Here is a 19,975-nt window from a genome sequence, read left to right as displayed (position 1 = left end):
GCAATCGGGACCACACCCGAAATGGGTGCGACAGCCATTTAAATGTATTTGCCTGCATTTAAATTGACTTAATGGGCTGCTCGCCCAACTTTACCAGCACTTCCCCCTTTACCATCGCGTTCGCCAATACGGAATCGGCACGAAACAGACATGCTGTTTCAGTGGGGTGCTCTGCCACTCTACCTGAGATCGGTGGAGGGGAAGGGGGGTGCGCTGCCACTCTGCTTGAGATCGGTTGGGGGGGGGGGGGGGGGGCGCTATTGGTCTGCGTGGTGGGGGGGATAAGGGGGTCAGTAACGTTGTGGGGGTGGGGCAATGTCTGTGGGGGCCAGCATTATCCAGCCAGGGGAGCAGCATTCTATCTTTTTTTTCTGCGCATGTGCAGTTGGAGGCTCCGATTGGAGCTGCAGGGTTTCGGGCACGTTAAGCCCCGCCCACAGGCTTCTGCAGCGTGATTCGGACTCGTTGATACTTTTTCAGGCGGAGTGCGTATGGGGGCACCGGAGAACGGGCCTAAAAGTCGGATCTGAAACACTCCCAGTTTCAAGTCCGCCCAGCAGATTTTCCAGAGTCCTCTGTCCTTTTTGAAACTAATTATATGTATTGCCCCAAAGTTTAATCCATAGAAACAGATTTCTAAAAGGGCAATGTCGCAAAACAACACAACTTTAGAAATAAAAGCCTGAAAGCGTTAGAGCCCATTATAAAGGATGTGACCGCAGAGCATTTAGAAATACATTATATAATTAAGCAGAATGAGCATGGCTTCATTAAGGGGAAAACATCCCTGACAAATTTATTTGAATTCTTTAGGTGGTAACGAGCAGGATAGATAATGGGGCACTTAGATTTCCAAAAGCGTTTGATAAGGCACTGCACAAAGGACTACTTAATAAGATAACAGCCCACGGTGTTGGTGGTAGTCTATTATGGAGAGTGTACTGGCTAACTAATAGAATTATGTGGAGATGCCGGCGTTGGACTGGGGTGAACACAGTAAGAGTATTTGCTACCAAATAAACCTGTTGGACTTTAACCTGGTGTTGTTAAAACTCTAACTAATAGAAGACAGAGAGTTGGGGTAAGAGGAGCATTTTCAGGATGGCAACCTACAAGTAGTGGAGTGCCACAGGAATCAGTGCTCGGGCCACATTTATCTACAATATTTATTAATGATTTGGATGAGGAAAGTGACGAAGAGATTTGGAAGAGGGAAGCATATCAAGTTTGCGAAAGACACAAAAATAGATGGGAGTGGCGAGGATGGGAGAATAGACAAGATTGGGCAAAAACTTGGCAGTTGGAATATAATGTAGGAAAATGTGAAGTTATGCACTTTGGTAGGAAGATCAAAAGTTGCTGAACTTTTTTTATTAATTCATGAGAGCGTCGCAGGCTGGCCAGCATTTATTGCCCGAGGGCAGTCGAGAGTTAACCACATTGCTGTGGCTCTGGAGTCACATGTAGGCCAGACCAGGTAAGGATGGCAGATTTCCTTCCCTAAAGGACATCAGTGTACCAGATGAGTTTTTCTGACAATCGACAATGGTTTCATGGTCATCAGTAGATTCTTAATTCCAGATATCTTTTATTGAATTCAAATTCCACCATCTGCCATGACGGGATTCGAACCCGGGTCCCCAGAGCATTAGCTGAGTTTCTGGATTAATAGTCGAGTGATAAAACCACAGGGCATCACCTTCCCTATCATTTAAATGGAGAAAGACTGCAGAAAGCTGCAGCACAGAGGGGTTTGGGGATTCTTGTGCATAGATCACAAAAAGCTAGCATGCAAGTTTAGCAGGATAATAAGGAAGGCAAATGGAATGTTGGCCTTTATTTCAAATGGAATGGAGTATAAGAGTGGGGAAGTCTTGCTAAAATTATATAAGATGCTAGTTAGACCACACCTGGGATACTGTGAACAGTTTTGGTCCCCCTCTAAGAAAAGATATACTAGCATTGGAGACAGTCCAGAGAAGGTTCACTAGGTTAATCCCAACTATGGAGAGATCTTCTTATGAGGAAAGATTGGTGCAGATTGAGCATGTATTCACTGGATTTTATAAGAATGAGAGGTGACCTTATTGAGACATACAGGATTCTCAGGGGGCTCGACAGGGTAGATGCTAAGAGCATTGTGGGAGAATCTTGGACAGAGGACATAATCCTGGAGTAAGAAGTCGCCCATTTAAGACCCTCAATTTTTTGTAGACCTCTATAGAATCACCCCAAAGCCTCCTATGTTCCAGAGAAAAAAATCCTAGTCTATCCAGCCTCTCCTTATAACTCAAACCATCAAGTCCCGGTAACATCCTAGTAAATCTTTTCTGCACTCTTTCTGGTTTAATAATTTCCATTCTATAATAGGGTGACCAGAACTGTACACAGTATTCCAAGTGTGGCCTTACCAATGTCTTCTACAACTTCAACAAGACGTCTCAACTTCTGTATTCAATGTTCTGATGAATGAAACCAAGCATGCCGAATGCCTTCTTCATCACTCTGTCCATCTGTGACTCCATTTTCAAGGAGCTATGAACCTGTACCCCTAGATCTCTTTGTTCTGTAACTCTCCCCAACGCCCTACCATTAACTGAGTAAGTCCTGCTCTGGTTTGATTGACCAAAATGCATCACCTCGCATTTGTCTAAATTCCATCTGCCATCCGTCAACCCACTGGCCCAATTGATCAAGATCCTGTTGCAATCCCAGATAACCTTCTTCACTGTCCACTATGCCACCAATCTTGGTGTCATCTGAAAATTTACTAACCATGCCTCCTAAATTCTCATTCAAATCATTAATATAAATGACAAACAACAGTGGACCCAGCACCGATCCCTGAGGCACACCGCTGGTCACAGGCCTCCAGTTTGAAAAACAACTCTCTGCAACCACCCTCTGGCTTCTGTTATCAAGCCAATTTTGTATCCATTTGGCTATCTCACTCTGGATCCCATGAGATTTAACCTTATGCAACAACCTACCATGTGGTACCTCGTCAAAGGCCTTGCTAAAGTCCATGTAGACCACATCAACTGCACTGCCCTCATCTACTTTCTCGGTTACCCCTTCAAAAAACTCAATCAAATTTGTGAGACATGATTTTCCACTCACAAAGCCAGGCTGACTGTCCCTAATCAGTCCTTGCGTCTCTAAATGCCTGCAGATCCTGTCTCTCCTGGTACTTGGGAACGCAAAATTTTGGAAATAGAAAAGGCAGCCACGTAACAAAGTTTAATCTTTTCTTGTGAAATTTCCAACATTTATGTCAGAAACCCTCATACAATGAACAGGAGAAAGTTGGAGGTTAAAGCAGCAAATTGGCAAAATTTGGCTCCATTCTGCTATAAATGAAAGCCATGATGTGGAGATGCCGGCGTTGGACTGGGGTAAACACAGTAAGAAGTTTAACAACACCAGGTTAAAGTCCAACAGAAATGAAAGCAACAGGAGCTTTCATTATAACCAGAGGGATTGGGAGCATCACAGTACCTCACACTGGGAGTATCATGGCCTTTATTTCCAGGGCTAAGCCCTCCAAAAGGATGAAGTAAGATGCTGGGTGTTTGCTGACTTCCTATCTGATTAATATTTTCATCCCTTCTGCTGCTCACACATCGGCTGAATTCCCAACCCGAATGTTGACTTAGGGTGCTATTTTACACATGTGACACTTAAAATGTGATGCATGCTAGATGTACTTCTCTTTAAATGCATACTGACACACAAACATACAAAATAATTGTCTTTAACTTCAATTAACACTGATGAAAACAGACTGATCAGGGAGATGGTATAAAGTTGCCTTGAGATACACAATGGCTTGCATGAACAATAAACCACAGGTCTTATAACCATATAGGGCTTGCCAAATTTGGGCACAACTTACAATGCGGGCGACTGGGAGGTTGGTCACCGTACCAGCCAGGACAGTATTCCTTTGTGTCACCTGCGCCAGCTGTTGTTGCTGCTGTTTCTGTTTCAATTTTAATAACTGTTCCTTGGGAGGTGGGGGGGTGGGGAGGAGAGAAAAAATACTTTCAATAAATTCTACCCACTCGCACAACATAAATCAGCAATTTTTATTACTCTACTATAATTGCATTCTACTGAACAATGAGGAATTCAAATTCCTGGCATGCAAGTACAGGGACACAGAAAACACAATACACTTAGAAGTTTCCAACTTAAATGGGTCGGTATTGGAGGCATTTCTGGATGCCGTAAGTATCTGGAACTTAAGATGCAAGCAAAATTTGTCATGCGTTGCAAACAAAAACTAAAGATTATCCCTAAGTCTTGAAATGATAGAGAGAGAGGGACAGAGAAAGAAGAGGGGAAGAGAGAGCTTCCAAGACTTCACGGCATTCCAAAGCAGTTTACAGCCAATGAATTACTTTGCGACGTATAGTCACTGCTGCAATGTAGGAAATGTAGGCATCAATTTGATATACAGTAAACTCCCACAAGCTGCAGTGTGATAAAGTCCAGATCTTCTGCTTTAGGTTGAGGGATAAATACTAACCAGGACACTAGGGAGAACTCCACTTTTCTTTGGAATAGTACCATAGGATCTCTTCCCTCCACTTTGAGAGAGAGAGTAGACGATTTGGTGCCCCATCTGAGAGATGGCACCTCCGAAGGTGCAGCAGTTCCTCAGTATTTGCATTGGGAATGTCAGCCTGGATTTTGTGCTCAAGAGCTCACAGCCGCCTGACGCAACGCTGTGAGCTATGGCTGCATACTAAAGCATAAATGCTCAATGTGTCAATTGGCAATTCCACCCGCTACAATTTTAGCACAGTCATGGACTCGCTTAAAATGCATAGCTTAGAGTGTCCAAGGGGACAGGATATTTTAGTGAGTGCTGAGTATTTGTACTGCAGGATTCCATAGCAACAGCATATTGTTGGGGTGACATAGTGGTTAGCACTGCTGCCTCACAGCACCAGGGTTCGCTTTCCGGCTCAGGTCACTGTCTGTGCGGAATCTGCACGCTCTCCGTGGGCTTCCTCCGGGTGCTCCAGTTTCCTCCCTCCCACAGTCCAAAAGACATGCTGGTTAGGTGGATTGGCCATGCTAAATTGCCCCTTAGTGTCAGGGGGACTAGCTAGGGTAAATACATGGGGTTATGGGAATAGGGCCTGGGTGGGATTGTGATCGGTGCAGACTCGATGGGTCAAATGGCCTCCTGTTGCACTGTAGGATTCTATGATCTAAGTGCCAGAGTATGGCAACTAGGGGATTTTCACAGTAACCTCATTGCAGTGTTAATGTTAGCCTACTTGTAACTAATAAATAAACTTTTATAATAGAAATAGATATAAAAAGACTTACCGGTAATTTCTGGACTGTTTTCAGTTGTGCTGAGCTTTGAGACTGGGGCTGGATTTGTTGGACCTGTACTGGAGCTGTCTGCGGCTGCCTGAAGAGTTGAATTTGTGCCTGGGAGATGGGTTTCCCGGTGTTCAGCTGAATACCTGTCGCTGAAGAAATAAATCTATAAATAAATGCAAGCCAAGGCAGGCTGGCAATGACTACTCTGGCAGCCAGAGGATTACTTATCATCATTAGCACAAAGGTAAAAGGAGAGGAAATGTGTGAAGCCTCGCGATTTTTCAGTTCCTACACTAAATTGAGCTTTAATCATCATTGTAAACATCCTAGATCATATTTCTTGTTCTCATAGGAAAGTAGAATAATTTCTAATATTTGATGTTTCTTATTAACTGAAAAGATTCAATTCACACCTTCAAGAATTTAACAGAAGCCAATGTAAGCACGGCAATTATTAATACAGACCCCTCCAATAATGCTGTGCTGTTACCTTACGCAGGCACACATTTATGACCTCCATAATATTTTCAGTGATTAGATATTCATAGAATCCCTACAGTGCAGAAAGAGCTCATTCGACCCATTGAGCCTACATCAACAACAATCCAATCCAGCTTCTATCCCCGTAACCCCAAGTATTTACCTTGCTAGTCCCCCTGACATTAAGGGGCAATTTAGTATGGCCTATCAACCTAACCCACACATCTTTGGAGTATGGGGGGGAAAACCAGAGCACATGGACATGGGAAGAACGTGCAGGCTCCACACAGACATACAGTCACCCAAGGCCGGAATTGAACCTAGGTCCCTGGCGCTGTGAGGCAGCAGTGCTAACCACTGTGCAATAATCTACTTGCCTTTCACTAAAGGAAATCCATTAGCACTAGTGTTGTGAGCTTGTATCTGTAGCCAACCATACAGCGTCATTGATCACGTGTTATAGGAAGAAGCTTCCAATATTCTCAATACCTTTACGATAAGACGACCAAGAAAAGCTAGCTTATGATGGTAGAGTGGGATGAAGAGGGTGTACAACGTAAAGCACAAGCACTGGCACAGACCTTTTCGGCCAAACGGCTGATTTCTGTGTTGTACACGGCACATTGTTTTGTTCATTATGAGAAATGAGCATTGCTGGCATGGCCAGGATTTGTTGTCCATCACCAATTTGGGACGGTGGTGGTGGTGAGCTACCACCTTGAACTGCTGAAGTTTATGGGAAGTGCACCACAGCGTTTTTAGGGAGCTGGTTCCAGGATTTTGACCCAGTGGTGATAAAAGGAAGGGTGATTTATTTCCAAGCGAGAATGGTGTGTGATATGGAGGGGAACCTGGATTTGTTCCCATCAGCCCACTTCCCTCGTCCTTCCAGGCCGGGGAAGTTGCAGGATTGGGAGAGGCGTTGTCAATGCAATTCCATCAGACCCAAAATGTTCACCCATCCCAGGAGGTACACACAAAAAAAAAGACATCTTCAGTTAATTGAGAGAAATGACAGAAAATTCTTCCCTAAAATAATCCAGCAAGAGACTGCAGCTTCCTCCAAGATTAATCAAATCTCAACCAGTCTCTCTCATACATGCCTTCGTAACTGGAAATATCTCAGGAACTAATTAGATTTAAGAATTGTACTGTTCCATTCTACAGTCAGCACATTTTGGAGTTTGTTCAAGAGGCAAAAAATGCTTCTTTGAATCATAAACAACTCCGTGCCTATTGCCTCGAACCAGCAAGGACACAATTTTTCAGAACAACTTCTACAATGCTACAACTTCAACATGTCAATAATGCCGTCGTACGATAATAATGCCATTGTACAGTAATAATGCTCGTGCGGTGATAATGCTCGTGCAGTAATAATGCCATTATATGGTAATGTATATATGATGCCTTTAAATACATTAAACCATCAAATTCAGCACTGAGCCACATACATTAGAAAATATAGGGGCAGATGACTAAAAGCTGATCAAATAAGTAGGTTTCAAGATGTGACATAAGGGAGGAAAGAGAGGTGGAGGGCTCCACGGAGGGAATCCTCAAGGGTAAATGACTATTCAAGTTTAGGGTAATATATCTTTAATAGGCACATAGGGTAACACAAGGTATTGCTGAGAACAGCACTGAAAGAATCAGCAGACAGTGACAGGTCAGGGTTTATTTTACACTTGTATAAATAAGTGGGCCATTAAAAGATTAAATGGTGCAACTGTCAATTCCTAACATGACAAAGAGCAGTTGTTGTCTTACCTGGCGTGACTTGTGTGACCAGTGACCTAGTCTGGGACTGCACGGGGGTCAGGTTGGTAGACACCACTGCTGCCGCTGTGGCCGTCACTGGGGCCATTGCAGCTCGGACACCCTGGTTGGTTGCTATGGCTACGACCTCTGTGGTTGCAGCTGATGTTGCGACTGTTCGCTGCTGAGCATGTACGACCTGGGCTGTTGTACCCCCTGCAGACTGAAGACAGATTTGAAGTTAAAACAAAATACTGTTTCCTTGACTGATCACATTGGGTTAAACACCTTTCCTGACTTTCATTTGGATTGGTTTGAAAGGAAAGGAAATGGAGGACTGGTATGTAATGGGTAGCTGATCCAATACCAGCTGCTTCAGGGTCAGGTGGAGTGGAAGTGTGGTAACAGGTCACATCATCACCATTCCGTGTAGCCCTCAACCACATTCTCCGTCCAGGTCATATTTCTATGACACTGTTCTGCAATGTGGGAGATACCAAGCCAATAAATGCAGTAACTTCCATACTTGAACGGGGTAAGCCACAGGAGGGTCCGCGTATACGCGGGGATTGAGCAGACTGACAGCTGGAGAGAATGCAAAGTGCTTCACATGGGACAGAAAGAAAACAATCCAGGAACAGACCGAGAATAATGTGCTCTCGGAGTCCTGACTGATCATCAATTGAAACTTTGCAACAAAGCATGATATGATGAGTAAAGCTCACTAAATGATGTATTAAAATGTCAATCTGAACTAAAATGCTGAGGTAATCCTGCCTCTAGATAAGTTAATGGCTGAACCATACTTCAAATCAAATACACTATTTTAGTCAGCAGTTAAAAGGGGTTTTCCTCACCTCATGTTTGGGTCCGTTGCAGACTCATTGATAGACTGATCATTCAGATTAGTCAACAACTCAATTTTCATCGAATCACGTAAATATCAGGATGGGAAGAGTGTGAACTCAATGGTCACTTTTCATCTAAATTCCTATCTATGTGCCACTTCCCTTTGGTCCCTCAGACACACTGTGGTACGCTCACCTCTTTGTATTCTTCCTACTTTTTCCCTACTGTATCCTTCTCTCTTACATGTCTGTTCTTTCTTATTTCACTGAGATTCTCACATTTCTCCATAAACTTTCAGCTCCTCTTTGCTGATGGGGAATCAGTGGTGAGGCTAAACTAGGATGTCTTGGGTGTGACAGGAAACGCAACACTATACAAAAGAACTCTGTAAACTAGGACTGTCTCACAAGGACTCGCTCATCCTGAGCTGGAGCATGCACCACTCCGTGTTAGACCATAAGACATAGGAGCAGAATTAGGCCACTCGGCCCATCGAGTCTGCTCCGCCATTCGATCATGGCTGATTTTTTTTTTCCTCATCCCCATTCTCCTGCCTTTTCCCCATAACCCCTGATCCCCTTATTAATCAAGAACCTATCTATCTCTGTCTTAAAGACACTCAATGACCTGGCCTCCACAGCCTTCTGCGGCAAAAAGTTCCACACATTCACCACTCTCTGGCTGAAGAAATTCCTCCTCATCTCTGTTTTGAAGGACCATCCCTTTAGCCTGAGGTTGTGCCCTCTGGTTCTAGTTTTTCTGACTAGTAGAAACATCCTCTCCACTTCCACTCTATCCAGGCCTCGCAGTATCCTGTAAGTTTCAATAAGATCCCCCCTCATCCTTCTAAACTCTAACGAGTACCGTCTGAGTCCTCAACCGTTCCTCATACAACAAGCTCTTCATTCCAGGGATCATTCTTGTGAACCTCCTCTGGACCCTTTCCAAGGCCAGCACATCCTTCCTTAGATATGGAGCCCAAAGCTGCTCACAATACTCCAAATGAGGTCTGACCAGAGCCTTATACAGCCTCAGAAGTACATCCCTGCTCTTGTATTCTAGCCCTCTCGACATGAATGCTAACATTGCATTTGCCTTCCCAACTGCCGACTGAACCTGCACATTAACCTTAAGCAAGTCTTGAACAATGACTCCCAAGTCCCTTTGTGTTTCTGATTTCCTAAGCATTTTCCCATTTAGTGTTGCCAACAAAACATGCTGGGGCAAATATTATAGGAAGTAAGCGTGGAGGTAACAGGAAGTGCTGCTATACCTACGGTTTGTTTTTACATATACAAATAATTTTTTGCACTTTATAGCACTAGATCAGTTAAACATATTGAAGCGCTTACTGTAAGAGTTCCAGGGATAACTTGTGCAGTGAGGCGTTTGTTAATAGGCTGAAATGTACTCTGCTGTACTCCTGCTGCCGTGTTCACAATGACATTGCCTCCAACAGTGGCTAAAAGAGGACAAAAAATCAATATGAATACAAGCAGAAATGAGAACGGTGCTGGGAATATCACAATACATTCTTCATGAAGCAATTACATACCAGTCTGAATGCCTGTTGTACCAGCTGCTGTTTTAATAGTTCCAGCCTGCTGCAAAAAACAGAAGAGAAAACAACAGTTTGCTTGGTACAAGGTAAATCTCGCAAAGATCTCTACTTTATCATTACACCCAAATACAAAAAAAGACGAATTGAGTTAAACCACTGACAGGCATCCTCGAGTTGCCTGGGCCCCAAGCTCTGGAATTCTCCCCCTAAACCGCACCATCTCTCTAACCCTCCCTCCTCCTTTCAGATGCTCCTTAAAACCTAACTCTTTGACCAAGCTATTAATCACCTGTTTATAATATCTCCTTACGTGGCTCAGTGTCTAGCTCCCATATAGAGTGCCCTGGGGAAATTGTCCTCCATTTAAGATGCTGCCTAAGTACAAGTTGTTTTTAAAGTAACTATGATCTGAAAACTTCAAGAGACGTTTGTCATGGAAAATAAGTGTGTGTGGACAACGGGGCCAAATCCAAAATGAAACTTGAAGCATCGTTCATTTCCCACCCCATTCCTGATGCCTGTCCAATCTAAAATTTTTCAATGTGCTTTCTTTGAAATCAGAAGTTTCTAGAGACAAAATGAATGCTCAAATCTATCAAAATGCTAATTTTCCAAGCAGAAAGTTCTAAGAAATAAAATTAGTGCCCAAATCTAATTGAAGTCCACCATCTCCCATAGGCACAGGAAATTAAAAACTGGCAAAGGTGCTTTTTAAAAACATATATGTCTGGGTCTTGTGTGAATGGAACAATTATAATTAAGCATTTCACGAATGCTTTAAAATGGAGGACTCTAGCTAGAAAGCCATACCTCACCTTTGAGCTCTAGCAACTCAATTCTATTTGCCCTATTTCTTATTTTCTGGTTTGTCGTTTAATAATTCTTCTTAATTGAGCGCAGCAAGTTGTTGTATCTGGAATGCATTGCCTGAGAGCAAAGTGGAAGTAGATTAATTAGCAACTTTCTAAAAGGAATTAGATAAACAATTGAAAAGGAGTACACACTTCCAGGGCAATAGTGAAGGGGCCAGCAAAGTAGGTGGCTCTTTTGAAAAGCCAAATGACTTCCTTCTGAGCTGAACAATGCTTTTATCAGTGCCACCATGCACATTCCCATTGAAGGAAGAGTAAATGAAAACAATCTCTCTTACCAGCACTGTAGTGTTGCCAACGGTGGATGCAGCAGTCTGTACAACAGCTTGAGACTGTTGAACCACTGGAGCCTGAGCCTGTGAGCCCTGTTGTTGTTGTTGCACAGCTGGCTGTGTACTTTGCTGAGCTTGCTGTTGCTGCTGTGCGAGCTGCTGGGCTCTCTGCTGTTCTGCTAAAGCCTTTTATGTTTAATAAAAGGACATGCACATAATTAATACATGCAAAAATTTTAAAGCAAGTTTCATTCTAATTCGTCCTAATTTCCAAGTGGTTTTTAGCAAACATACAAAGTATTGTAAATGAAATTTAAAAAATCTGCAAATAATGGAGATTTGAAATAAAAAAAGAAAATATGCAGCAAGTCAATCAACATCTGTAAAGAGGAAAGACATGTCATGACATTTCAGAGTTCGATCATTGATCAAATGAAAGTTTTATATTCAAAACAACCTGCCTGGTCTATTCGCTATACAAATAAAGACTGACCCACTGTGTATTTGTAGCATTTATATTTCTAGATATTATTACTTTGTTTGTTAACCTGACACCATAAGCATAGGCTGCACTTGATGCAAAGTTGGTTTTTTAAAATTTTGTTCAGGGGATGTGTGAGCCAGCATTTATTGTTCATCGCTAATTGCCCCTGAACTGAGTGGTTTGCTAGGCCATATCGGAGGACATTTGGAATCACATGTAGGCCAGACCAGGTGAGGATGGCTGACTTCCTGCCCTATTAGTGGACATTAGTGAGCCAGATTGCCAATCGGCAATGGTTTCATGGTCAGCATTAGAATTTTAATTCCAGGTTTTTATTGAATTCAAATTTCACCATCTGCTGTGGTGGGATTTGAACCCGGGTCCCCAGAGCATTATTCTGGGTCTCTGGATTATTAGTCCAGTTATAATACCACTACGCCATCAATTCCCCCGTTTCATTTAAATATAATTCTAAATTTTAAAACTCAGTTTCCACATTGTTGTGATATTTGTAGCTTAATTCCTATAACTGTACAATTCAATCTTTCTTCTAGTACAAAAATGGCAATGCATTATCCGTACCACATACATCCAGTATGCATCTTGAAGCAACGAAACTTGAGACAAATTGTACAAATGCAGAACTTAACGCTGATCACACATTCTCGAATATATTTGCTCAAAAGAAAAATTACTGGCCATTTACGAAAGCAATACCTATTTTTAATTATCAACTTTACATTTGGACTTAAAAATACATGACAACACTTAATAGGATGTCGACTCAAGTACACAGTAAAAATCGACTGAAGAAATTGTTGCAGGATATGCAGTTTCACTTATAATCTGCATACTGATAACTTTTAACATCCGATGAACTGCAGAGAACAAGCAATCCACATTATTATCTCTCAAGTCTCGAGTAAATTGATGCCGAGGGCTGGATAATGTTTACACCAATCATTTACTTTTCATTGCAACACAATGTGCCATAATATTTATATATGTTTATACAACTACTAACCTTCTTCTCTTTTGATATACGTTCAGCTCGAAGCGTGGCGACCTGGATCGGTGGCAGAGGCTTGTCATAGTTGATTCCACTGAAGCAATATATAGAAATGTTACATGCACCCTTCAGTATTCAGCTTAGCAACATTGTATAGAAAAGCAGAATGCACAGATCAGAGAAAGGCCATTCACCCCAACCAATCCATGCTGACATTCATGTTCCAATTGTAGTGCAGAAAGAGGCCATTCGGCCCATCAAGTCAGCACCAACTCTCCAAAAGAGCATTGTACCCAGGCTCACTCATCAGCATAACTCTCAAGCATCTGAGGGATGAGGGAATTATTAATTTTCCCTCAAGTACAACTATGCTACTTTCCTCAACTATTCTGTGGTAGCAAGTTCCACATTCTTTCCAATCTTTGGGTAAAGGACTTTCTTTTGATTCCCTATTTTGTTTCTTGCTGACTGTTTTATATTAATGGATTCATGGGCATGTCACTTGAGATCACGGTGGAAGCTGTCAGGGCACAGGGACAATTGTTTGTTCCTGATGTTGGTAGGAAGCCACATGTGGAACCTATAACAGCATGCAAGGACACAGCCTTAAAGGTCACTACATCCATTTCTCTCTTCAATTGGCCTCAGTGGAATGACATCAAGCTCTTCTTTCTGCAAACTATCCGAAGTACAAAGTACTCACTTTAAGGCGTTATTCCCATCACTGTTAACCGTACACAATATACTGAATGCTGCTTTCTCCCTTTATATTGCAATGACATTGTCTCGAGCTCTCACTGACGGCAGACTGCCCAATGTGCGCTCATCTTCCTTCCTTAGCCATATTTCAGGCTGTGTGTGCAACCAGTGCGCCGTTGAAAAAGAGCCACAACGTACGAAAAGTGTCACCTTTTGACTTAATTGTCCTAATTGACTGCACATTTCACCCATGGGGACTGCTGACCTCAATGGCAACGCGCCCCTGTGAAACCTGGAGGCAGGTGGTGGATCCAATGTCTTTTCCTCCCCATTTTCCCAAGCCTACCCTCCTCCAGCCTCCCCTTTCCCACAGCCCTCCAACAGCCTTGGAAAAATCCCCCTGCTCTATCAAAATGGATCATAACTTTAAGGTCTCTGATTTGTGTTATGGGCGGCACGGTGGCAGTGGTTAGCACTGCTGCTTCACAGCACCAGGGGCCTGGGTTCGATTCCCAGCTTGGGTCACCGTCTGTGTGGAGTTTGCACATTCTCCCTGTGTCTGCGTTGGTTTCCCCTGGGTGCTCCGGTTTCCTCCCACATTCTGAAAGACATACTGGTTAGGTGTGCATTGACCTGAACAGGCACCGGACAGTGGCGACGAGGGGAATTTCACAGTAACTTCGTTGCAGTGTTGATGTAAGCCTTACTTGCGCCTAATAAATAAACTTTAACCTTTAACTTTAACTTTAGATCACCAACCTGCCTCTGCATTTAAGAGAAAAGGAACCCAGTCTGCTTGGTATCACCCAATTATATAGAAAACAAAAAAAAAAGTGAGAACAGCAAAAGCTGATGAGAGTTTTCTGACCTCTCTGCTAAGACGGACGCGTGCTTTGGGTTTTTCTGAAAGGGATTCATTCCCAGCCTGGAAAACAAAGCAAATCATTAGAAATTCCAGAGGTTGCAAAGAGCAAACACAACTCAGGAGCACAGAAATTTCAGTTGTCAAAGTTCGTACAATAACCTGTGTACTACATTCACTTGTGTTATGGTTCTCACGTTAAAATCCGAGGTAACAATTTTGTCGGAAAAGTGCGAGCGCGTATCTGACTCAGTGGCAACCAAGTCAAGGTCAATAATTAAAGTCTGTGTACTTCAGAGAACATTTGAACTACAACAATAATGGCTAGAACAGGCACGAACATAGACGTGAAACTAAATTTGTTACTGGGAAGTTGAGCCAAAAGGACCCAAAATACCAATGGTGTTTTTTGGATGCTGAATGACTTGCCATTGCAGTTAGTATTGATTTAATCAGATACAGGGCTGATGTAACTTTTCTGGGAGAAATCTATCTTAGATATATCGCCGTTCCTTTGAAGTCGCTGGGTCAAAATCCTGGAATTCCCTCCCTAACGGCATTGTGGGTCACCCACAGCACGTGGAATGCAGTGATTTAAGAAGGCAGCTCACCACCACCTTCTCAAGGGCAACTAGGGATGGGTAATAAATGCTGGCCAGCCAGCGACGCCCATGTCCCACGAATGAATAAAAAATATATATAGTATGTGGATAATCTGAGACATGAAGTGAGCTTGGACTGATGATTTCCAAAGCTCTCCACCACTACCATGTCTGTTGTAGACTAACTGATCGAGAATAACTGCAGTCATTAATCCATTATTGTGTCATGCAACTACCAGGATTTTCAAAGGCGAACTTGCAGGAACATTTCGTCCAGCAATTCCTAATACACGGTACCACTTACATAGGTTTGATTGGCAGGCTTCTTTTGCCAGCTATAAGCTTCACAAGCTCAAAGTGGCTTGTGAAGAGCTGAGTATGCATAACACTCTCATCTTGTGCATAGATTTGGCTGGTTCGCAGTGGGCGGCTGTTCTTGTTCTTTAAATAAAAAACAAAACACCAATTTATGGTTTGTTAAAATGCATATATTTAAAATAACATTATTGAGCAATGAATTACAAAAGGATGAACTTACCTTATAAATGCTTTTTGTTTTTTTCTTTGGATTAGCATCATATATCAACTGCAAACGAATGAGAACAGAGTCAACAGTCTTTCTAGTCAAAGTCAAAAACTCACAGAGTGAATACACAACTTTACAAAGTAATGAAGCAAAAAGCAGGAAAATACATGTTCACACCCTATCAAAATCCTGTCCGAAACTGGTGTTACTTTCGGAGCAAGGTAAAGAGCAAATCAAACTCCTCTGCTGGTGGAGAATTAGGACATAGGGACTTAAAGGTCTGTTGTTCAATCCAAGGTCCATGTGTACAGGCTAACAAACTCTTTCTCTGCATCTTGACATCAAGACCAATTTACAAAGTCTCACAATTCTAGTTTATTGTCTCTCAGGATTTCTGAACTCCTCAACACGTGCAATATTCCTCTCCCCTGCAAGTTTCAGGTTTTTAAAACACAAAGCGATTGTCAGGTGGATCATCTTCCTATTTTCTCTTTAACGTTCTCTAGCCTTAGTGGTGGGGATTCATGGCATGATTACCACTGAATGTGCATTCATAATGTGGCCAAACAGGTTGATTGTCAGCCTGTAAATCTTTCCAGCATGCCTGATGACAGGCACAAGAGCGGGAGAGGTTTCCTGGCCAGCCATACTGCAGAAGGCAATGGCAAACCACTGCAGTACTGTACCAAGCATAATCATAGACTGATCCAATGGAAGTTCATGGTCACCAATGCCCATTTAGGGCATGGTACCTGCAGGAGGGGAACCCTTAGTGGTGTCCTGTACCCCCATACTGCATATGAGAAGTGATGCATTGTCACCATGCTACACTACTATTAGTGAGGTTATTATATTCAAAAAAAGTCTATTTGCATCGTTATATAATTTATAAGTTCCTTGCAAACAAAAGTGCTGTTTTAGAATTTGAGGAGTGAGTTTGCGTAGCTAAAGATTCAAAAATCACTTACTAAAGTTCTTCATCTGTTGCGAATTCAGCTTTTAAAGGTCATCTTTCTGCTGTGGTTTTAACCAATATCTGCACCCACAACTTTATACAATATTTACTGCCATTGCTAACTTGGAGGGTCAGCATTAATTAGAATTGCTACATTTCCGTTTCAGATCTCAGTAATGTATAACTGTGGGTATTTCCTCCACACTTGTCCATGCATTCTATGCAGTATTTCACTCTTCTGCTCAATGTTACGTGCAGTTTTGTTGAGTCCAGATTTTGTTTATTACTGCTTTTCAACGCTTGGAACGCCTACACTAATCACAATAGTTTTCTGGGCTCCCCTTCTCTCTCTGTCAGTGCACTGTGGTTCTCCTGCTGTTCCTACTGAATGCAGTAGGTAGCTCGGAATCAATGCTGTTTGCTGGTCTACAGCAGCTGCACAAATCGAACGACGACACATGCACTGCAATTCAGCCCTTGCTTTGAGTCAGGGTACATCATGTTTGGACCAGTGCTGCACGGCTAAAGGTTCTACCACGAAGAGGAATCATAGAATCCCTACAGTGCAGGAGGCGGCCATTCGGTCCATCGAGTCTGCACCGACAACAATCCCATCAAGGTCCTATCCAAGTAATCTCACATATTTACCTTGCTAATCCCTCTAACCTATGCATCCCAAGACACTAAGAGGCAATTTAGCTTGGCCAATCCACCTGACCCCGCACATCTTTTGACTGTGGGAGGAAACCGGAGCACCCGGAGGAAAGCCACGCAGACACGGGGAGAATGTACAAACTCCACACAGACAGTGACCCAAGCCGGGAATCGAACCCGGATCCCTGCAGCTGAGACAGCAGTGCTAACCACTGTGCCACCCATGAATAGGGCAGAAATTGCAGAAACCTTCTAGATACCTTGCTGTTATGTACAATGAAGCATTGCTGCACTTCTGTGGTGCTTTGGATCACTAAGGCTTTTCACTGAGCTTTAACTGGGCAGCTAGCATCTGATTAGCCTCCACCGCCAAGTGAAACATGATTCCTTTTCCAAGGAAACTTCTTTGTGTGCAGATGGAAACAAAGGGTGCACCTTCAGTATGCAAATCTTCTTAAATTTATTCATGGAACATGGGCATCACTGGTTAGGCCAGAACTTATTGCCCATTTCGAATTGCCCTCGAGGAGGTGGCGGTGAGCTGCCTTCTAGAATCGCTACAGTCCCTGAGGTGTATGCGCAACCCAGAGTGCTGTTAGGGTTGGAGTTCCAAGATTTTGAACCAGCAACAGCGAAATAATGGTGAGATACTTCCAAATCAGGATAGTGAGGGACTTGGAGGCAAACCTGCAGGTGGTGGTGTTCCACATGTCTGCTGCCCTTGTCTTCCTAGATGCTAGTGATCATGGGTTTGGAAGTTACTGCTTAAGAAGTCTTGGTGTGTTGCTGCAATGCATCTTATAGATGGTACACATTGCTGCATCTGTGTATCAGTGATGGAGAAACTGAGGGCCCTATTTTACACATTTTGATTCTAAGTGCTGGGCGGACTTGAAACTGGGAGTGTTTCAGATCCGACTTTTAGACCCGTTCTCAGGCGCCCCCATACGCACTCTGCCTGAAAAAATATCAGCGATTCCGAATCGCGCTGCAGAAGTCTGCGGGCGGGGCTTAACTCACACAAAATCCTGCAGCTCCGATCGACGCCTCCAACTGCACATGCGCAAGAAAAAGAAATGATAGAATGCGGCTCCCCTGCCACATCGCTCCCAGGCCAGATAATGCCTCCCCCTGGCCCCACAGACATTGCCCCACCCCCCCAACAGTACCGACCCTCTTATCCCCCCCCCCAGCCCCCCCCGAGCCACCCAGACCAATCGCGGACCCCTCCCCCCCTCACCGATCTCAAGCAGAGTGACAGCAGACCCCCCCCTCCCCCCTCCACTGATCTCAGGCAGAGTGGTAGCAGACCCCGCTTCCCCACACCACCTCCACCCCCACCGATTTCAAGCAGAGAGCCATCGGACGCTAGCACCTACCTCCTCACTAACTGGAGCACCCGAATCGGACTTTTGTGGAGCATGTCTGTTTCGCGCCAATTCTGGATGGGCGAACGTGGTGGTAAAGTGGGAAGTGCCGGTAAAGTTGGGCATTTAAATGGCCGTTGCGCCTGTTTCAGTTGCGGTCTCGATCGTGGCCATTTTTGGGCCTTGGTAAAAGAGAAACCGGCGCAGAGGCGGGTGCGGATCGCACTACTCGCCTCATGCCCCGACTTTACCAAGTTTTCGCGCCCGAAAACAGGCACAGTGCGATGGTAAAATCAGGCCCTGAATGTTTGTGGAAGGGATGCCAATCAAGCAGGTAGCTTCTTGTGTGTTGCTGGAGCTACACCCATCCAGGCAAGTGGAGAGTATTCCATCAGATTTCTGACTCGTGCCTTGTAGATGGTGGACAGGATTATGAGAGTCAGTAGTTGATTTACTCACTGCAGGATTCCCAGCCTCTCTGACCTACTCTTGTAGCCACAATATTTATATGGCTCGTCCAGTTCAGTTTCTGGTCAATGGTAACATCCAGGAAGTTGAGAGTGGGGAATTCAGCGATGGTAATGCCAATGAGTGTCAAAGGGTGAAGATTAGATCCTCTCTAGTTGGAGATGGTCATTGTCTGGCACTTGTGTGGTGTGAAAGCCAATTGCCAGATATGATGCAATGTTTTTCCCATTTCTTTTTAAATATTGTTGTAGTCTTTGTTTCAATGGTGTCTTGGGGTGAAGAATTTCATGTTCTAATGACCCCAGTATGTCAAAAACTGTATTTAAATTTGCCCTGTAAATAAATCTATGTACGCTAGGCTTCAAAAAACTATATCTGAACGAATAGGGGAACACAATATAATGACTTTCAGCTCATCCTGAATAATAAAACATCCAAATGTGTAACTGCATTGTTATCGAAGGTCTAACAGTTAAATAAATGCCTTTTACCTTTCCTTCTTCCCTTGGTATTATCACATTTTCGTATCTGTTGCGACACTGCTTGGGTGATCGGTAAATGCGGCTGCAGGAGTTAACCACATCGCTGACAAGGTCCCAGTTTGGTGTGTGCGCCGGGGAGATGATGGCCAGGTTTAAAGGCAATTCCAGCAACTGTTTTACAGCCTATCGGCAACAAATAATAAACATGGCGATTAAAACTACTCCATTAGAAAGAAAGCCATGGAATCATTAACACGTTTGTTGAGACATTCAAGATGCAAACCTTCAGCACATTAAGCTCTGTGCTAACAGAAATTACAATGTGTTTGAGATACCCGGGGACCCTGCAGTTACTGCTTTCACTCCTTTAAAGATATGTGACTGAATTTCTGCAGAGGGTTTTCCTGATTATAGAATCATCCAGCAGTGAAGGAGGCTATTTGAAGAGCTATACAATTATTAGAACTCCCCTGTTCTTTTCCCATAGCCCTGCAACTTTCTCCCCTTTAAATTATTTATCCAGTTCTTATTGAAAGTTGCTATTTTACCTGCTTCAACCATTCCAGATCATAACTGGATACATAGAATATTTTCATCTCTGCCTCCCTTCTCCCCGACTCTTCATTACGATTACCGATCCCACTGCCAGTGGAAACACTTTCGCCTACGCACTCTTATTAAAACCCTTCATGATTTTGAACTCTATGAAATCTCCCCATAACCTTTTCTTTT

The 19,975-nt window shown here is 43.4% G+C and overlaps 1 protein-coding gene across 12 annotated transcripts in view; it reads right to left on the bottom strand.

Moving 5' to 3' along the window:
- The window catches only part of ep400 (E1A binding protein p400), a 141,041-nt gene that overhangs the window by 9,910 nt on the left and 111,156 nt on the right, over nucleotides 1-19,975 (bottom strand). For 7 of the 12 annotated variants that reach the window (XM_078227158.1, XM_078227162.1, XM_078227161.1 and 4 more), the window contains 11 exons: nucleotides 19,253-19,426; nucleotides 15,330-15,377; nucleotides 15,096-15,232; nucleotides 14,196-14,252; nucleotides 12,644-12,722; nucleotides 11,142-11,321; nucleotides 9,986-10,034; nucleotides 9,783-9,892; nucleotides 7,594-7,804; nucleotides 5,344-5,492; nucleotides 3,896-4,006 (listed from right to left, as the gene is read on the bottom strand). In XM_078227158.1, the coding sequence (XP_078083284.1) occupies nucleotides 3,896-4,006; nucleotides 5,344-5,492; nucleotides 7,594-7,804; nucleotides 9,783-9,892; nucleotides 9,986-10,034; nucleotides 11,142-11,321; nucleotides 12,644-12,722; nucleotides 14,196-14,252; nucleotides 15,096-15,232; nucleotides 15,330-15,377; nucleotides 19,253-19,426 (1,305 nt within the window). The remainder of the gene's footprint in view (nucleotides 1-3,895; nucleotides 4,007-5,343; nucleotides 5,493-7,593; nucleotides 7,805-9,782; nucleotides 9,893-9,985; nucleotides 10,035-11,141; nucleotides 11,322-12,643; nucleotides 12,723-14,195; nucleotides 14,253-15,095; nucleotides 15,233-15,329; nucleotides 15,378-19,252; nucleotides 19,427-19,975) is intronic. The other 5 variants (XM_078227159.1, XM_078227163.1, XM_078227160.1 and 2 more) reach the window with 3 other exon arrangements.

This window comes from Mustelus asterias, chromosome 13, assembly GCF_964213995.1.
Source record: "Mustelus asterias chromosome 13, sMusAst1.hap1.1, whole genome shotgun sequence".
NCBI classification, from domain to species: Eukaryota; Metazoa; Chordata; class Chondrichthyes; order Carcharhiniformes; family Triakidae; genus Mustelus; species Mustelus asterias.
The sequence above is the reverse complement of the archived record's forward strand: the minus strand, read 5'-3'. Positions and strand labels throughout refer to the sequence as shown.